Source organism: Helobdella robusta (genome assembly GCF_000326865.2).
Source record: "Helobdella robusta unplaced genomic scaffold HELROscaffold_13, whole genome shotgun sequence".
NCBI lineage: Eukaryota > Metazoa > Annelida > Clitellata > Rhynchobdellida > Glossiphoniidae > Helobdella > Helobdella robusta.
Window position 1 is genome coordinate 1,488,850 of NW_008703718.1, and position 20,819 is coordinate 1,509,668.

General features: G+C 33.9%; 2 protein-coding genes across 2 annotated transcripts in view; one reads left to right on the top strand and one right to left on the bottom strand.

Annotated features, from left to right (window-relative positions):
* The window catches only part of HELRODRAFT_156445 (hypothetical protein), a gene marked incomplete at both ends in the record, with an annotated part of 3,242 nt that extends 707 nt beyond the window's left edge, over positions 1–2,535 (bottom strand). The window contains 10 exons of the mRNA XM_009014183.1: positions 4–70; positions 218–319; positions 465–593; positions 701–793; positions 901–1,089; positions 1,223–1,387; positions 1,609–1,668; positions 2,031–2,104; positions 2,242–2,326; positions 2,440–2,535. Coding sequence (XP_009012431.1) covers positions 4–70; positions 218–319; positions 465–593; positions 701–793; positions 901–1,089; positions 1,223–1,387; positions 1,609–1,668; positions 2,031–2,104; positions 2,242–2,326; positions 2,440–2,535 — 1,060 coding nt within the window. The remainder of the gene's footprint in view (positions 1–3; positions 71–217; positions 320–464; positions 594–700; positions 794–900; positions 1,090–1,222; positions 1,388–1,608; positions 1,669–2,030; positions 2,105–2,241; positions 2,327–2,439) is intronic.
* A 1,444-nt stretch (positions 2,536–3,979) lies between these two features.
* Positions 3,980–11,337, top strand: HELRODRAFT_97508 (hypothetical protein). The gene is made up of 18 exons (XM_009014184.1): positions 3,980–4,326; positions 4,698–4,775; positions 4,947–5,054; positions 5,380–5,494; positions 5,968–6,054; positions 6,330–6,411; positions 6,832–6,943; positions 7,242–7,319; positions 7,568–7,711; positions 7,897–8,025; positions 8,251–8,344; positions 8,707–8,826; positions 8,930–9,029; positions 9,262–9,342; positions 9,686–9,865; positions 10,148–10,296; positions 10,634–10,807; positions 10,920–11,337. The coding sequence occupies exons 2-18, from the start codon at positions 4,703–4,705 to the stop codon at positions 11,269–11,271; spliced, it is 2,178 nt and encodes a 725-aa protein (XP_009012432.1). The 5' UTR covers positions 3,980–4,326; positions 4,698–4,702; the 3' UTR covers positions 11,272–11,337.
* The last annotated feature ends 9,482 nt before the right edge of the window (positions 11,338–20,819 follow it).

The following is a 20,819-nucleotide window of genomic DNA, read 5'->3' on the forward strand; positions in this document are numbered from 1 at the left end:
TACTTTTAGTTTTTGTAAGAAAATTGAAGACTTTTATATCAGGCTGGTAGAAGACACACGTTATTTCCCCCTGTTCAAAATAAAGAAATAGTAGATAAAAATAAAAAATGATAGTGAACAACACGAAATTAAATAAAGGGAAAAATATGTGAAAAATAAAGTTATGAAATAAGTAGCAAAAGAACTGAAGAGTAGTTAAGTGATGGGGTGCTGGTACCTTGGTGCCACAGATGGTGGTGTGGCGGGAACAGACCTCCTCAGTGAATGCAACCGTCGTCAGTGAAACTGTCGCTCCACTTTTGTAATTCATTATAACAACCTGATGGTTTTTGTTCGTTAATTATGTTCCGCTAGATTTATCAAAATTTTTTGAACATAATTTAAAAGCAGTTTCTTGATCGAAATCAGCAAAATATGTCCATGAATAACCAACAACTGTAAAAAAAAGTTCAGTTGAAACTCACCTCATTGTCGCAGACATCATTGTCGCATGCATAAACACACCTGCCATACGGACCAACCCTCAAACTCTCAAGTACATTTTCAACATCAGGCACATCCGCCACTACACTAACTGGCCAACCTGTGTGTCCCTGTTCAAAAACATTCATTCTAAATATCCCATTTCTTGATTGCCCTCACATTCAACTGCATCCACCCATCCATCCACCCACACGCAAGTAAGTAAGACCCACCCCACCTTCTCGAGAAGACCCAAGTAAAGTTTCTTCGCAGAATATGCACACTGACTCTCAACTTTGCAATCCAAACATCGATCCGACGCTCCATCAGGCTGGCGTGTAGATTAATTTTCACATCACAAACTTAACAGGCGATATATTAAGTGATTAAAGAGGCAGACGTTATGTAACTAAGCATGCATTAGAAAGAGAGGATTACTTGGTTTTTTTTAGTGAAATGCACCAGAGAGCCAAATGAAGAGATAGAGAGGCATTCATCTTTCTCACCCAACCACATCTGAATGAGATCAAGATCATGACAACACTTTGCCAGCAACAAGAATGTACTTTTCTCACTGTTTCCCCAGTTTCCTCGAACGAATGAATGGGCAAAATGCCAAAATCCAATCTTTGTGAAAAATATAATACAATTTTTACAACACTCATCAAGTTCAACTGGATCAACTAATTTAACAGAAACAAATAATAAGACACTTAGCTGTCAAACTGAATAACAATAAAACCAACACGAAATTACTCACCGGTTCCAAGTGTTGAATATTCACAACTTGACCTATTTCGCCTGACCTTATTATGTCTCTGATGGTCTGGGCGTGGCTATCGTACCTGAGCACGTGACCGACCGCCAACATGACGTTGTTCCGTTTGCACGTCTCAACAATGCAGGCACAATCTGCATAGGTTGTCTTGATGTGGATTGTTGAAAAAAATTTCAAAATAAAAGTAATTAAATAGTTTTATTTAGTAGTTAAAAGTAAAGGAGTCAGTGAAAGTTGATCATAGATCATAGATAAGTAATCATCATATCCATCTATTTATAACAGTTGCTACTAATTAAAACAATTGAGATGAGAGAATTTAAAAATTATTTTTAATGTTTAACAAATAAATAAACAAACCAACCAACCGCCATGGGCTTCTCCAGGTAGATATGATAACCTTTCTTTGCAAACGCCACTGCTGGGTCCTGAAACAACAAAAAAAGGACTGAAAACAAATCATCCCTATCTCTATTCAAAATCAATCAGCATCAACTTGACCACACACATCTGATGTAATTGGATAATTTCTAATCACCATTGATGGAAAAAAGATTCTTTTTCAATTAATGCGTGAGTGTGTGCATGTGTTAGTTTTTACTGATGCAAAAATGATGATAAAAGGCACATGGAAGGGACAACTTTTAAATATATAATTAGATACACTGTCATTGGTGCCCTATGAACTTGAAAATTAATTATCTTAAATTTTCTTAAAAATAAACATGACTATAAAAATATATTTTTTTTTGTTTATGAAAGTGTATTGTTTTAGAATAAGGAAGCAGACCTTATGCATTTGATCCATTGTTGTAACAAGAATACAGTCAGCAAACTTTGGCACATTCACAACCTCCTCCCATGCTGAACATTTTAAACGTTCATTTTTAAGCTCATTTTTAAAACTATAAAACAAATTAATAATTAAATAAATCAGAAAGTTCATCAAAATTTGAAAATGATAAAAAAGTTTTGCAATGATTACATAAAAAATAAACTACTTGAAAACACTTTCTCTTTACAAAGGTTATGATCTGATGCCAATTTTTCTCTTTGAAATTTTCTTGGCTCAGCTACACCAACAATCTTCAAGAAATCAAATCAAGTGTGAAAATGTGATTGCACCATCATGATGTATGTATGTATTTTTCATTTACAAAGCATGGTCTGCCTTTACAAAACATCACAAAAGAAATTACTTTAAATTTGTCAGGATTATCTAAAGCATATTTGGAGTAAGCAAACCCCCTGGAACCAGCTCCAACCACAACTGCTGTCACAGGAGTTGATGTCATTTTTGGTGGGCTGTTTTGGTTGAAGTTTTTGAAGATTTTGCAGCAGTTGAAGTTGTTATCTTGAAACACTGTCAATAAATGGAAAATCAAATTTTAATAAAGCAGAATAAATATTCCATGTTAAGTGTTAATGATGTGCTGACATAGTGCTCCAAGAATTCAACAAACTTTGTTGTAATAATAATGTAATTTAACAAATACTAACATTAGCTTTAAATTAACTAAAACACTTTGTGTTTATCAAATATAATAATAACAACAACAACAATAATAATAATAATAATAATAATAATAATAATAATAATAATAATAATAATAATAATAATAATAATAATAACAACAGTGAAGAGATATTTTCACAAAAATGAGTAGAAAGATTCCATATTGATAATTTTTTATTTTTTTTTTTGAAGATATTTTATTATGTTTTATTCAAAGCAATATTAAACTATTAAAATAAAATTTTCAATTGAAAAAAAAATAATCAATTGCAGAATTGATGTTAGCTTAGTCCTTAGTTAGCTTAACGTTGGTTAGCTAATTTTTCTAATTATAAAATGTAAAATACAAATTATATTGTAAAAGTAATAAGATATATTGTAAAAGTTATTAAATATAAATATCATTTTGTAAAAGACTAGTACTAGTCTAATAGGAAAAGTGCACTACAACTAACTTACTACACTGCATGTGCAATTTTAATTTTAAACAACCATTACTTACATACACCCACAAGGTAATTTACTTTTTTTTTACTAATTTTAGTTTTATTTAGTTGAAATTGAAATAGTTAATTAAATTAAAAATTATAGTTAAGTAGTTGGTAACATTTACAGACCACTTTCGACATTAAAAAAAATTAGAACGAACTAAAAAAAATCAAATCCTACAAAACAAACTAACCTCTTCTTATTCTATTGCATATATATAGAATACATATATTCTATATATATGTTCTATTGCTTCTTAAAAACAAACTTGACAAACTTAACTTTGCTATTGTTATGAAAGTGAATTCAATACATAAATACTAAAAGTGAAGTTAAAATTCATTCAATCAAGCCAGCAATCAGTTTCTGATCAAAGTATTCATGTACTTAGAATATTCTATAGAATATTTTATAAAATAAAAATGTATTTTAAGTTTTTATTCTAACAGGTCGTTTCCCCGGTGTTCAGCTAACCAAGGTAGACAAATAATTTTAACTATATTAAATAAAATAAATAATTGTAAAAAATGATAACAGTTCTAAAAAAACTATGATTAACCGGATTAAAAGTTATGAAAGATGAAGAGCTGGAGCTTGAGAAATAAAAAGTATATGGCTGGATTCCTATGCGCTGGAGCAATACAGTTTTGTTAAAAATTATTCCGGGGCTAGCTTAACAAGCGTTGTAAACAAATTTTTTCTTAAGTTTTAAAAATGTCATTCAATCTTTTGAATATAAACAAAGCGTTAACGATTCGCAATTCAGTAGCTTCGTGTAACTTAATAATTTTGAAAAAGTCATGTCTTCATAGTCAAAGCATTAATGTTTTTAAAAATTTAAATTTTTTAAAGGTTTCTAGTAATTCGTTTAAATTTAAATTTTCACCCTGCTCATGTTCTGTGACTTGTCTTCTGTTTAGTTCCTCCTCTGATGACAGCAGAACAAAAAAAGGCGCGCCGAATACACACAACAAAGATGTCAAATCACTAGATTCATTAATTCAACCGGTTGTCATCAAACCATACAACGACATTGATGGCATAAATATTGGGGAAGAATTGTCTGGCAAAATTTCAAAAGGTTTCTTCTTTTGTTCTGGATGCTGGTCATCTGTTTATTTATTACAATTACGATATAAATAATTAATAAATAAGTTGGTTTAAAAAGGTGTTGCAAATGATAATCTAATTTGTAGTAACACAAAGACAATGTATGCACTATGTACAGTATTTTACATATAACATTATGATTACAGTACATATTACAATGTACATAACATTCATCAGTTAGTTAGTACTATGGTTGTAAGATGTATAATTCTATGTGGGTGGCTAATTGAATTTGGTGTTGGTTTTTGACTTGGTTAGATTTTCAAAGTATAGAATTAATTTACAACAAACTTATAAAATCTTTTATTTTTTCATTTAATTATTTTAAAACATTTACAACAGACTCTATGTTAAAAGTTCTAAATGAATTCTATGCTAGGCCTGCCGTGAGGGAATTAGCAGATGAATGTGGACTGGATGGTCATTATTTTTTTATCGTCATATTTGGACAATTAATTTGATAAAATTGATTTTTAATTGAATAATTTTAAATGACTTTCATAATTTTAATAATAGCGATATAAAGTATAGCTGATGGTTTTTTGTTTAATGTTGGATAAACTTGAAAAATTTATAAATTAACTTCACTAGGCAATCTCTTCCACAAGGCCTACGTGGGATTTCGAAGATTCTGCATGGAATCCGAGCGACTGCCCACTGATCTGCATATTGTCATCAGTGACATTGTAAGGAAATCAGGTAGGTACAGTATTATTATTATTATTATTGTTGTTATTATTAATCATGAAAAATTGCTTTCATTTTATGATGTTATAAATGGTTGCTATCGTTAACAATTTCACGCAATTTGTTTTGCCAAGATAACTTTAAAATTACTTATTATACGTTATCGTTCTTCTGTTTTATACCTGCTTTGTTCATCAACTCAATTTTGATTTGCTAAGGGATATAAAATTATTTTTTTACAATTCTATTTAACTAAAGAATCTAATAAATTTTTTGATTTGTATTTTATTAAACATTTTATTTTTAATTTCACAAAATACTTGAAAAATGCAACTAGGTCATGTTGATGATATCTTCCCATATTTTCTGAGGCATGGAAAGACAATGTATCCACATCTTGATTGCATGGAAGACCTCAAGAAAATCAGTGACCTCAGGCAGCCTGCCAATTGGTTGGTTGGATGTTGCTCTTTGTGTGGATGTTGATTCTGATTGGTCGGTTGGATGTTGTTGGTTGGTTGTTGTTTGTGTGAATGTTGATGGTTGGCTGGTTGTTGTTGTTGTTGTTGTTGTTGAGTGGATATGGATTCTGTATGGTTGGTTGTGGTTTGTGTAGATGCTGATGACTGATTGGTTGGTTGTTGTTTGTGAGGATGTTGATGGCTAATGGTTGGTTGGTTGTTGTTGGCTATGGCTGATTGGTTATTGCAAGCAGGATTTTATGGGGAATAGTCATTCAGTTAGTTGCGTTGCAAACCAGAATTTCGAATTATCTAAACCAAACCAAAATACAAGTTATATAGACACAAATCTGAATATGTTAAAATAATATATATATATATATTGATACATTGTGATTGAAATCTAAATATATGATTGAAATCTAAGTGAATGATTGAAATCTGAGTGAATGATTGGTTGGTAGGTACCCAGAGGCACGATCGAAACAGAGGAAAATAATTTATCACGCCGGTCCAACAAACAGTGGAAAAACTTATCATGCACTTGAAAGGTTTTTTAATATTTTTTTTGGGCTTGTTGGTGTCTGAATATATGTTTCACTCTTAAGAGTGTATTCAAGTGTGTCTTTTCATTTGGGTATGTTATCATTTTGTGGACGTTTAAGATTGCTATCTATTTTTTTTACAAAATTTCACAGATTGCATAAGCGTGTTTGTACATTCGTGTAGTGCTAAAATATGTACTCACACAAGCAAATGATTAATTATTATGTTAAAGTATAAAATTATATTAAACAAATTAAAAAATTTTTTTACCACCGAAAAGATTCATGTCAGCCAGTTCAGGCGTGTACTGTGGACCCCTGAGGATGCTTGCAACCGAAATCTTCAAAAAAACCAATGCCGCCGTTTGTGATGTTCTGTTGTTGGGATGTTGTTTGTGTGAACATTTGTTGTTGTGTTGTTGTTGTTGTGTTGTTGTTGTTGTTGTATTGCTGTAAGTTTTTGTCTGGTCTGTATAATGGATGTTTGTTTTCACATATATGTCATATGTTGTTGCTTTTGATATCTGATGCTAATGTTGTTTGTTTGTGTGTGTGTGTGCGTGTTTGTGTTTGAGATTGTTTTGAACCTAATTATTTGAATTTTTAAAATTATCTTATTTTTGCGTTTAACTCAAATATTGTTCTATTATTTATCATCATGAGTGTATCTAATACACACCTGCATAACAAACGTTTAATTTATTGTACATGGTCAACACTGTCTTGCACCACACGCACACACACACACGCACACACACACGCACGCACACGCACACTACATAGGGCCACCAGTGTGATCTTGTTACTGGTGAAGAGAGGAGGTACATGTCAGAGGGTGGGGAGCCATCAAGTCACGTGGCATGTACCGTCGAGATGACCAACATTGCTGTCAAGTGTTAGTTTCAATTAAGATGCTCCTTTTTTTCAACGCCAGATCCTTTTTAAATTTGATTTTTAAAGATTTGTGGTCAGATTGTAATTGAGCCTTATAGCTTCTCTTAAAACGTTAAACTTATATATGTAATTTGGAGTGAGGTTTTATATATGTACATGTGCCTTCTGAAATTAAAAAATGGTATAAATACCTGTTTTTGTAAGAGATATTATGTTTTAATGTTTTATGAAAGGATTGTAGAAGTTCAAGAGGTTTATCTGGCACGAAATAATTTATAAATGAAAATGCCGTTGAACAGATGAGGTTGCGGTGATTGACGAGATTCAGATGGTGAGGGACCTGCAGAGGGGATGGGCCTGGACAAGAGCTTTCCTCGGTCAGTTACTTTTCCCCTTCTTGTTTCTGCTCTTTATAATTTTCTTTGAGCTGCTTTGAAATTATTTTGTCCAAATCTCAAAATAATAACAGTAATGGGTGATAGAAAAACAAGTGACAGTTGCATTTAATCTTAATGCTGCAATTATTTCTTTAACAACATCAAAATTTGATTACTACATTTCTAAATACCAACCCCAACAAAACCCCCTCGGCAATCATCTGCCACCAAACAACCGGTATAATTAGGTACCTGTGCCGATGAGGTGCACGTGTGTGGTGAGGAGTCGGGCATCAACCTCATCAAGGAGTTGTCCGTGGTCACGGGGGACGTCTTCGAGGTGCGCCGGTACAAGAGGCTCACTAACCTCAAGATTGCTTCTAGGGGTGTTGGTTAGAACAGTTGTCATTGTTCTTTAATTTCATAGTTGAATCTGTCACTGATTTCTAAGTTAATTTTTTATTTCGTTGTTTTGAGTTTGTCATACTTTTTGTAAAAGTTTTCAGTCTTCAAGGATTTTTATTCTTTTTCTGCTCTGTTCTAAGAATGTGAACATTGATTGCAAACTGGCAAACAGATAACTTTGACAGAGTGAAACCCGGCGACTGCATTGTTTGTTTTGGCAAGAATGACATCTACAACGTCAGCAAGCAGTTGGAGAAGAGGGGTGTCGAAGTGGCGGTCATATATGGCACTCTTCCCCCTGGTGAGTTTCTTGCTGGGGTTGCTGTGTCTTATTGTTGTTGCTGCTGCTTTTGTTGCTTTCGTCGTTGCATTTGATGTTGTTGTTATCTTGTTGATGTGTGGTTGGTGTTGCAAGCGAATTTGCATAGTGATGATTGCCTGTTGTCGACTGCCAGGTTTTGAATTTTTTTATTTTTGCCCCATTTAAAAACATTCCACAAATTCCATTTCCTCATGTCGAACTCAGGCACGAAAATAGCTCAAGCGGAAAAGTTCAATGACCCAAACAACAGGTGCAAGGTGATGGTTGCCACCGACGCCATAGGCATGGGACTCAACCTGTTAGTTCTCCCTTTTATATCGGAACGTCATACTCCATCCAGTCTTTTTAAATTTTCGACATTTTTTTTTGTCTTTTTTATTTATGTTTGTTGCCATTTTGTGAGCAACTTGATTATTTGCATTTGTTATGTTATTTCTCACTCTTACGTTCACTACTCACCTCCAATTTATCAGCCCTAGCAGACAATATCAATTTATTTGTATTCTGTGTTTTATTAAACTGGAAAGTTCCCTTCAAATGTTTCCGTTGCTTGCATCAAAACGTGTGTACGCTTATTTCGAGTTTTGCAATAATGGTCACTTATTAAATTTTTAATAATTTTGTTTTGTTTCGAAGTTGTTAAAATTTATTAATTTTAAGAAACATCAAAAGAGTTGTTTTCTATTCTCTGATGAAGCCGTCATTGAACTCCGATGGAGAGAAGGAAATAGACATCATCCCCACAACGACTGCACTACAAATTGCTGGAAGGGCTGGAAGGTTCTTCCTCTTTCTTCTCACTCACTCACTCACTCACTCACTCACTCACTCACTCACTCACTCACTCACTCACTCACTCACTCTTTCCAATCATTGTTGAAAGATTCTCCACTGAGTTCTCAGAAGGAGAGGTGACGACGTTCAAATCGCAGGACCTCCCAATACTTAAGAGGCTTCTCAATTCAGCTGTTGAACCCATACAGGTATTATGAAGCATAATTAATCAATAGCAATATTTCAATTCTTGAAAAAAAATTGTAATTTTGTGACGGACTCAATATCGGCCCTTTAGCCTAATTCACTATTTGGTGCATCATTAATAAAAACGTACATGAAACTGATCATGCATACAAACATGCATACGATTGATTAGTAGTGTTGTCAGCATGAGCTTATAAAGTTTTGTATTAAATACAATGTACTTACAATAAACAGCAAGCAGGTCTTCATCCGACAGCTGAACAGATCGAATTGTTTGCCTTCCATCTGCCCAAAGCTACCTTATCAAACCTAATAGTTAGTTACCTTTACCTTCACATGCATGTTATCATCATCGTCCTTGCCACACATGCCGTCGTCATCTTCTTTATTAACGTCATCATTTCCATTATAATCATGATTGGTCGTTTATTCGTCATCAACTAGATGTCAACAATGCACACATAACGTTGTGAACACGTGTAGACCAACTCATCGTGCACATTGCGTAACCATTACAGTAGCACGCCACCCAACCATCATCTCATCATCGTTTCAAATCTCACCACGTCTTTGATCTCAACTTTAGCTACTGCTAAAAATTACGCTAATAGAATATTAGCAAGAACATCATTTCAGCGTCAAACAACACGATCCTCAGGACATATTCGTGAAGCTGTGCCAAGTGGACAACGACAAGTACTTCATGTGCAACGTCGATGACTTCAAATTCCTGGCTGACATGATTGAACACGTCCCACTCGACCTGAGGACTCGTTACGTCTTCTGTTGTGCTCCCATACCAAAGAAACAACCGTTCGTCTGCTCTGTCTTCCTCAAGGTCCGTCCGTCCGTCTGTCTGTCTTCATCTAATTATTTTTGTTGATAATTTTTTTTATTCATATTTTTTCTTATGTGTTTTATTTGTTTGTTTTAATTCATATTCTTTCTCATGTGTCTTATGATTTTGTTCTAATTTATATTTTTTGTTATGTGTTTTATTATTATGTTTGAGTCTGATATTTTCCAAAAATAAATATGAATGATGTCAAGTTAGTTCATTATTTGTTATAAATAATTTTTCCGTGAACATTTCCTTATTGGATAATTTTTTTCGATGCAGTTTGCTCGGCAGTTCAGTAAGGGCATGGGTCTGACGATGGAGTGGCTCTGCAGGCAGGTCGGTTGGCCCTTCAGACCCCCTCAGACAATTATGGACCTGGTTCATCTCGAAGGAGTCTTCGATGTTCTTGACCTATATTTGTGGCTCAGGTGCTTTGTCCCTTGTTTTATATTTTTTATTGTTGCTTATTTCAAATCTTTGCAGTTGCTTTATAAAATGTTAGTGAACCTTAATATTTTTCAAAGTTTTAATTTTATGGGCATTACAATCAATTTAAGGGCAATTTCTTTTCTTAACTAAGCACCCGTGCAGAGTAATTCCTGTTGCATTTACTTTTATGATTAATTCAATTTTGCTGACTAACGTATATGCACTTAGCAAATGTAATAAAAATCCAACAAAACTCATTCGACGTTTCAATTATGTTCTTATTTCTCATTTTTGTTGTTAACATTAGAGGCTAACGTTGACATATTTCGACGACAGCTACCGGTTTCCGAACATGTTTCCAGATGTGGAGCAGGTGCGTGACATGCAGAAGGAACTGGACCAGGTCATCCAAGCGGGCATCGTCAACATAGTCAGGTTGCTCGAAGGCACTGAAAGCAGCGTGGCTGACAATGAAGATGAGTTTGAAATCGCCAGTAAAATTAACAGAAGGTTGAAAATTTGTTTTAGACTTTTAAACTATTTGAACCGTAGTTAATCAAAAAAACATTTCTCGAATGATGTGGTGTTATGTAAGAATAGATAAAATTGTTTGACATAACAGATCGTCAAGCAAGACTAACTTTCCAATATCAACTCTCCTGTCGGAACAAGAGCAAGATAGCACCATAAACCAACTTCCGCAGTCGCTATCATCTAGATTTCAAAATGCGAAAGCTGAAAAATCGGAGTTTGACAAAAAATTAGCATCTGCTTTAAAAAATTTAAGCGCTAAACCCGGCCAAAAAATTTCAGACCAGTTAATAAAATACGGATTATTAAATAAAAATATTCTGGACAAACTTCAAGAAGAATTGAAAAGCCAATATACGGACAAAAACAACGACTGTGCAACCAAATTTGACAACAATAACATCAATAAAGGAAACAAAAGTGGCAACAACAAAGGGGGATAACTTTTTTATTTGTTTTTTTTTCTAATATTTTTTTTTCATATAATAAATTGTCGTCTAAATTTCGCATTTTGTTGTATTATTTTGCATCTATTTACATTTTTCGCAAAAGTCCGGAAGAGATTTAAAGTAAGTAGAAATATCGTGCACAATAATTCTGATACGTTGGATGCCGCAACTTCGTCAGAAGTCATCAGAAATGGCGTCCAGTTGTGGGCACGTACGAATTCGTTCTCATTATGCAAGCCAGTCTTCGCGTCACATACCGTGTGATTAAAACGGCGCCAAACAAATGACATTGAACTTGAAACGCCTATTCAGCGCGTACATTTGCATACCCATTCACAAGCACGCACCTATGTATGTGCGTGCTAATGGAAATGTTTTGTGTGTGTGCACTTCTAGTCGCTCCAGAGTTTTGACTTTGTTCGTGTTGACGTACATTAATGAACGTTGTCTCTCCAACGTTGTGTGCGTGTTTTCTTGTTGTATGGAACAAAAGTATTTATCGTTTTAATGAATGACGACGATGATAGCGACGACGAAGATGTGCAACCTACCTGCTATCTACCAGCCAGCAAACCCTGATCAATTACTTCAGCATGAAATCTATCAGCATCAATTACAATCACCCCAAACCTCAACTGAATTTGATTTATGGTGACCGGTTAAGGAATTTTCCAAGCAAAAATAACGTTTTTTCGCTCAAGTTATCGTTCAACGAATTTTTTACCGTTTTGCTAGCTTATGTTTCTTTTCGTCGTAGAAAGTGTTTTGACAGGCGGTGCCATGTTCTAAGAGTGTATACAATTTATTAATTGTATTAATTGTATACAAATGAATTTATAGCATGCAAATAAATAAATTACTAATTTATTAAAAAAGGCAAATACTCCTTATTGGCGAAAACCCGATGCGGTCGCTTGGCAAGGAGGGTTTGTTGCAACAGTTTGTTGGGATGATGGGTAGTAGGTTGTATGAACTCCGTCCCAATCGGCTCCACCACGGGAAGGTTGATGCCCCAGAGACACTCCACCAATAGACGAAACAGGATCAACACTACCCAGAGCAACCAGGCGGACGCTAGCCCAGCTCGGTTCTGGCCACAGCATCCTCCTCAATAGCTTCAAATCACGAATTGACGATGACATCAACAGCATTTTTCTCCTCTGCCAAGCTCATTAGGCAATACAATAGGCCTCATTTATTCTCCTGCCCCAGTAATCCTACATCATTCAGTATAGCGTATCTCTGGAGTAACCGGTAGCGGTTGCAAACTGGCTTAGATCTCGTCTGGATCGATGAGCCAGTGTTGAGCCAGGGCAGCAACAAAAACAATTCACTCACGATTAAGTTTGCGCGCCTGTATTCGTGCCTTCGTCAGGCATTTAAATGATGTGTCTGCCTGATGAGTGCAGTTGATGAGTGCAAAATTAAGTTTGCTCTTCGTTTCTTTCTCTCTCTTCATCCTTCCTACGATGCTCTGTACATTTTTGTGGCGCTGGACACGTCTTTTATCGTCAATTTTATTACCACAAACGCTTGATACCTGTCTTAATCTCTACAACATACTTACAAACCCAGTTAAAATTTTATCCGTAATATTATAACATCTTTTCAATGTACAATGCGTGTTTTGCCTGACAACAAATTTAATATTATACATGATATATTGAACGTACATTGCAGAGGCCAATGATAAGCTAGGCTTGCCACCTTATAACATTTCGCAACTTCAAACGCATTCACAACCACTACATAACGCTCATGTGTTGTGAGAAGCCCCCTGATATTTGCACGAAAATCTTTGTAAGAAAAAGTTGAACCAAAACTATATAAATGCATAAACACAAACCTGTGTGCACTCGAACAAATGAAAAGAAGATTTGGAGATATAATTAGTGAATGGAGAAAAAAAGAAGAAGAGAAAAAAAGAGAAAGACAGAGAAGAAGGGAGAGTTAAATGAAATAGGATTCATTTTCAATAGAATTGTTTGAAATTTTTTGCACTCAGATATTCTCAATACACATCAATAGCATCCAGCTCATACGCAACTACAGCAATTACAATCTATTCTTATTTTGCTGCAGGCAGTTTATATTTTGCAAATTATTTTTCGTAGAACACAAGAACATGAAAAATTAAATATCGCTCGAAAATATTCACTCGAAAGAATTAACTTTTTTCTTCTGAAAATTTTCCGAGGATAAATAATTGTCTCGGTCGGTAATAATTTTTCTGAAAGCAAGTTCGCATAATTTGCAGAATGAACTTTGAAATAATCATCCACCGAGTAGGAACACGCGCACGCGTTTTTGTACATAAACGCAAACAGAAATGTTTGACTTAAAATAAGAATTAATTTTGGATTTTTTGAAAAATCTAAAAAATTCCTGGACCGAAGAAAAGAAGAAATGTTTCCACATGAAGGCACTCCTTACGCGTCATCATCTTCGCTTTTGATGAAAGTATGAAAAAAAAAATATTGAAAATAATCCATTACTCCATCCATCTCTCTTTTAGTCAATCATCAATCAACCTATCAATCAGTCAGTTCATCCATCAATCCATCCATCAGTCCATTATCCATCCATCAGTCAATCAATCTACCATAAAAACAATGCCGCACATTTAATGTGTGTTCATCTTCATTTTTATTTTAAAAGACTCCAAATATATTTTCTTAAACAACTGTGTGTGTGTGTGTGTGTGTGTGTGTAAGAGAGAGAAAGAGAAAGAAAGAGAGAAATAAGATAGAGAAAGTAAAAAAGAGAGTGTATGTGTGTGTGTGTGTGTGTGTGTGTGTGTGTGTGTGTGTGTGTGTGTGTGTGTGTAGGTAAGTGTGTATAAAAAACTTATTGTGTGTTAAAACAAAACCTATTTATGTACTTGATATTCAAATTCGCATATGGTATTAAAAATGTGGCTACATTCATACAAATAGACTCTAGATGTTATTACTCCTTCGCAATTGTCAATTTTTCATTCGAATTGTTTGTTACTAAAATAGCTGTGCCCTGTTAAAATTAAATGCAGCATAAATACTAAAATAGTTGTGTGTGTGTGTGTGTGTGAGTGAGTGTGTGTGATTTAGTGTGTGTGTGTGTTTGTATAAAAACGTATTGTGCTTTAAAACAAAAAAAAAGCTATTGTGCTTTAATACAATACCTATTTATTTAATGAGATGAGAAATCAACAGCAGACAACATTTCACGTAATAATGAAATAAAATTAAATGCATAAATAGCTGATAGATATTTGAAAGCGTGGAAGTATGAATGATTGCTTATCCGCTCGGTCCATTGGTCCATTGGTCGCCTTCCTCACCTCCAGACCATCCGTTATATTCCCGCGCTATTCATTCTTGTTTATGTAATTCTTCTTTCGTGATGAGACTATTTTTCAAGTCGATTTCCATGTAAATGTTGTTTTCCTCATTCACGTTTAAAAATTAATTTGAAGAAAACATTTTTTAAAATGTTTTCGATAGAAAATAATAACTGTGATAAATTTTTGTTGCGTGTCTGTTCTTCCTTGGTGGGGTGGGGTGGGTGTCTCAGCTGTTTCAACCGTCTCCATTCAGAACATGGCATTCATTAATTCACAATAACAATTACTAATTCTATACAATGCATGCATTCAGTGAAAATAATATTTAACAAATTTGCAATATTTAATGTTAATTTAAAATTCCATAATTAATTAACAGAAAACAATTAATTAATTGAGTCAGATAAATTTGCATGAGGTAGCTTATAGTCACATAGATGGGGCCGTGCTAAAAAGAGTAATGTTGATGGTGGTGGGTTGTAGTAAAGTGAAGAGGAATTGAATGTAGGCAAAATCATCACAGCAACACAAATCAAACCAATCCAGCAAATAAATTATTCATCGAAGTTTGCTGGATGTGGAGGAGGAGGTGGTCTCTTCATCCGAACAATCCATCACGTACATTTTCATAAGAAATCAGCAGCAAACAACAACATCGCTGATGTGAGCAACGCGCACATTCAAACGAGCATGAAGGTACGAACGCACAATGACGATTGTCATACAAATAGGACGCAATCATGCAGGCAGTACACGCACACATCAAGCTATGAACAGTCCTTTCCTCATACTCACGCGGGCGTACCTAAGATAAAAATGCACATAAACTACCAATAAAAGCACACGTAAGCGAACACACCATAACGGACACACGAACACCCACAAATACACAATCAAACACACTACGCGCAAACATACATCTTCACTCACATCAGACACACACGTGCGCATCGCTACACACACACGCATACGTCATCACACCCAAACGCATGTCATCGTCACACACACAAACAAACTCACATATACACGAAATCACCCACACACAGACGCACAGCACTACACATGCAAACACACATACACATACGAAACACATAAACACATTCACGAACACATCAATATTCACATACGAAACACATACACACATTCACGAACACATCAATATTCACACGAGCGTGCACAGAATCATAAAAATGCAGCAAAAAGACTGTCAGGACAGTTTTTACGAGGAACCTTTAAGCTCGAGTAATATCCTATGAAACAGTCAAATTATGTCATAATCACTTCTGGGAGTAAATGATAATAGACTTGGGTAGTACTGCTACAATTGTTACTGCTCTTACTACTACTACTACTACTACTACGACTACTACTACTACTACTACTACTACTACTACTACTACTACTACTACTACTACTACTACTACTACTACTACTACTACGTCGACCTCAGCAGCTGTTATTACATCTACTACTCATAACATTACCACTAGTTTACTTACTAGTGCTACTACTATTACTACCGCTGCCACTACTAATACCACGACATTAACTATAAATTAAATACTTTGCATCTGTTACTACTGCTACTATCACTACAACTACTACTAAAAATAATACTATTGCTGTTATCAATAACAATAGTAACTTTTGGCAACGTTACTATCAGTAATGCTTCAGTTGAAAATAAAGCACAAAGCCGCCTAGTATTTTTACTTTAACAAATACTAATTGAAATCTGGATAAGAAACATTGTGTGAAGATAAAAATGATATACTAAATATACCATCGTGAACATCATGACAGCCATCCAACATCTAAGTTTTGTTATAATTGTTATAATTATTTCTTTCGTTAATTATATTATAACCATAATAATTATATTGACGACACTTTTACGCCATATTTTCATATGTTAGAATACAATAAATCAGTTGCTATTGTTGTTAATATTATTTATATTATTATTATTTTATATTATAATTATTATTATTATTATTTTTATTATAGTCAATGGGTATATGGATGCGCTTGTCGTTCATTAGGAGCATTACAGGCGCTTAAACTATTACTTAGATTGATTATATGCTGCTCTTACTAGTTCGTAACACGCACGCACACACACGCAAACACGCACGCACACACACATGCATACTTACACGCACACGCACACTAAATATACAGTGATACCTACTCCTTCCCAAAGACCATCCCATCTACGACTCTCTCCCATTCCCGACCGTTTTGTTTCTGACGGATTGTTTTCACATTAAGCGCCACTCCCGTTCTACGACTCCCTCCAAAACCCGACCAACTACCTTAAAAAACACAAAAAATTATCATTAAAAGGTAAAATTTACGACTTTTGCGCTGCTAAAGTACTCAACAGTTAACTGACTCATGGAGTTTAAGGCATTCCAGAACTTTTGGAAAATTTTCATGGTAAAATTCAAACAGGACATCTTAAAAAGAAGTCAACAGTTGTTCAAACTCCACTTCATTTTTTCCCAAAATAAATTAAAATTTCGAGTTTGACAATACAACATGGCTTTTCCAAATTATATATTGTATGAATATAATACAACTTACTAATAAAAAATTGTATGTATACATCTTGTGTACCATTTTCTATTTGGTTGTAAATATGCTTTCTTCCAATTTAAGATCCCTCCCTTTTAAAACCTGGTTTCTATGTCATTTCAAAGTCTTTAATAAAGAGTAACACTGTATTAAAATTTAATAAGCAATACAATCAGCACAACAACGACGACGTCTCCAGTAATAACAGCAATTTTATGACATTGCTAACATCCTAACATCAATCGTAATGACGCAACGACATCAACTGAATCGCACACAGCGACAACAGTACTTATGACATTAACACTGCTTTCATTAACATCAACATCACCAATGACAACAACCGCAACAACGTTATTAGCAACATTACTAACAACTACAAAAATGAATCAAAAACAGCAACAACAACTGCAGCGATAATTGATAACAACAACAACAGTAACAACAAGGGCAGCAATGACAATAGCCACAATAACGATAACGTTAAACAACCAGTCATGCACATTGAACCGAAACCAAAATGTTAATAAAGTTTTGAAAATTAAAAAAATTTTTATATACAAAAAATACTTAAGACGAAATTACAAGGACATTTTGTTGAATGCAAAACAAAACATGCAAATTATACATAAAACATACAGACCTGTGTAAAAAAACAAACATACAACATAAAAAATAAAAAACATACATACATATGTACTTATCAAACATACAAACAGACAAACATAAGCTATTGCATACAAACACACAACGACATGCAAACACATACAAACATGCACTAAACAAACACACAGACATACAAACAATACAAACTTGAAACATATGCACATATACAAAATTACAGAAAGCCTGGGTAATGAGCTGTGTGGATTAATGACTTTTTTCGGTGGGTAGCAACAATGAAAGAAAAAAAACAAATAAAAATAAATAAATAAATAAATAATAAAAATAAATAAATATTTTTGAATAATAGAAATAATAATATTAAAAACAAATAAATAAATTAAGGATTCCAAGCTAAAAAATTAGTAAAATTACCAGAAAATTTAGGTTTTATAGCCAACGCCGACAACGAATACCTCAGGCTAATAGGCGGTTATTTAAAATTAATAAACTGACATAAAAATTTTATTCCAAACATAATGGCGTGTTTCCTTGATATGTAACTTGTTAAGTATAATTTATTATGCGTTAAACATTGTAAGACATTGAAAATTTGATTGAAAATAAAAAAAATTACGCTATATAAATTGTTTATATTAATTTTTAAGAAATTTATGTGGTTTATGCTGATAATATTATTTTATTAACATTATCAGCATTAATATTAATATATTAATATTAATATATTAATAAACAACAACAAAAACAACAACAACAACAACAACAACAACGACAAAATAAATACATGACATAAGAAACATAAACAAGGAAAAGACCGTACTAATTCGCTTCATGCATCAATGGCTGTATTAGAAACAACAACAACAACAACCTGTTGTCTAGAACAACAACTACTGCAACCAATGACTGTTCTTTCACAGAACCCGAACCAGCAGCAACAACAACAGCAGCAACAACAAGCTCGGTTCAATTTGTTAGAGCAACAAAATTGTAATAAAATGAAAGAGGCAATTAGACAGCCGACTGTAACACGCACTAACACGCAATCTTTTTCAAGATGTTCGCAAAATTGAAGAAACTTCGCCACTTAATGCTATTGTGGTTGTTGAAGTTGCTAAAGTTGCTGTTGCAGAAGTTGTTGAAGTCGCTGCTGCAGAAGTTGTAGCTGATTTCGTTGATGTTGTTTTCGCCATTGTTGGTGTTGTTGTTGTTTTGGTTGTTAGTTCATTTATTATTTGTTGTTGTTGTGGTTGTTAGTGTTTTTAATGATACTATTGTTGGTCATTGCTGATGAAGTTGAAGATGATGATAAAAATTATGCAACAGGAAGAAAATGTTCTTTACGATCATGCTGACGACTTTGAATAAAAAAATTAAACAATGAAGTACAGAAGAAAAATCTTCTGAAGGTAATTAACGACAGGAATTTTTGCTAAAAATAAATTTTTTCAATTTTTTTTTGTTAAAGCAATAAGTGCAAACGCCGTTTTTAAAATTTAAAATTTTGTCAAAAGTAGCAATTAAAAAAAGATTAAAAACATTAGTTTAAAAAATTAAGTGACTACCATTAAAAGTGACGACTTTGTTGCTGAATTGATGCCAGAAGGGTATTTGTAAGGATATTGTAATTGATGTTAGCATGTTACTTTGTGGAAGCATTGTTGATGTGGTATAATACTTTGATTTTGGTAGTAGTTGTAGAGGTAGTAGTTGTAGTGGTTGTAGTTGTAATGGTAGTAGTAGTGATACTGGTAGGGGTAATAGGGTTGTTGAAGTTGAATGTGTTGTATAATAACTTGTGTTGTTATGTACGTTGATATTCTAAGAAAGAATGCCATCATCTTCCAGCCATAAACAATCTCAACAACGTCATAATGTTGCTGCAATGGTTTTCAAGTTGCCGCTGTTGTTGATGTTTTGTTGTTGCAGATGTTACTTCATTGTTGTTATTGTCAATGAGGTTCTGATGGTGTAAAGGTAAAATGTCTGGCACTGCCTTTGCAATGACCTGGTTCGATCGCAAAATAGATCCCAGCTTATCACGTGCAACGTGTATGATGCGTTTAATTAAGTGTTTGTTTCTTGTTGATGTTTTTGATAGATATTGAAGAAGGAAATTGTGATAAAAAAGGATAGAAATTTTATAACCGTATCAAGTATAATTAATTATTTATTCACCACCATCATCATTGTTATCATCAACACCATCATCATTACCATCGTCCTCATCGTTTACATAATCATCATCATCTTCATCATCATCATCATCTTCTTCATCATCATCATCTTCATCATCATCATCATCTTCTTCATCATCATCATCTTCTTCATCATCATCATCTTCGTCATCATCATCATCATAGCTTTCTACTTGCTTGATGTTTCGTTCTTGTGGCAATTACCCCGATTGTTAGTTGTGTGTTGTATTTTCATTTAATTACTTTCGCTATACTTATTTTTATTATTATCACTCAATAATAATAATAATAATTATTATTATTATTATTGCCGCTACTACTACTGATAACAATATCATTATTACAATTGTAAGGGGCTGCAAGCAGTTCGATGATAATCTCACTATGTTAATTAAAGCAATGAATTATTTGATCATAAAAAAAATGTTAGAAATCGTCTATTATAACTACTAATTACTACTACTACTGTTGCTGCTAGTAGTAGTAGCAGTAGTAATAGTAGTAGTTGTAATAGTAGTAGCAGTAGTAGTAGTAGTAGTAGTAGTAGTAGTAGTATAGTAGTAGTAGTAGTAGTAGTAGTGGGTAGTGGTTAGGGATGCACCGAAGTTCGGCCCCGGCTCCGGCTCCGGCCCCGGGCAAAATCCGGCTTTTTTTTCAAATCCGTTCGAATCCGGCCCCGGCCGGATTTGGTGGCCGGATTTAGGGCCGGATTTAAGCGTCTATCAACTTTTAAAAATGTTATAAATAGAAAAAAAAATGTTATTGAATTCAATTAATTTTATGTCAATAAGTTAAAGGCTAAGCTAAAGGCTAAAGGCTAA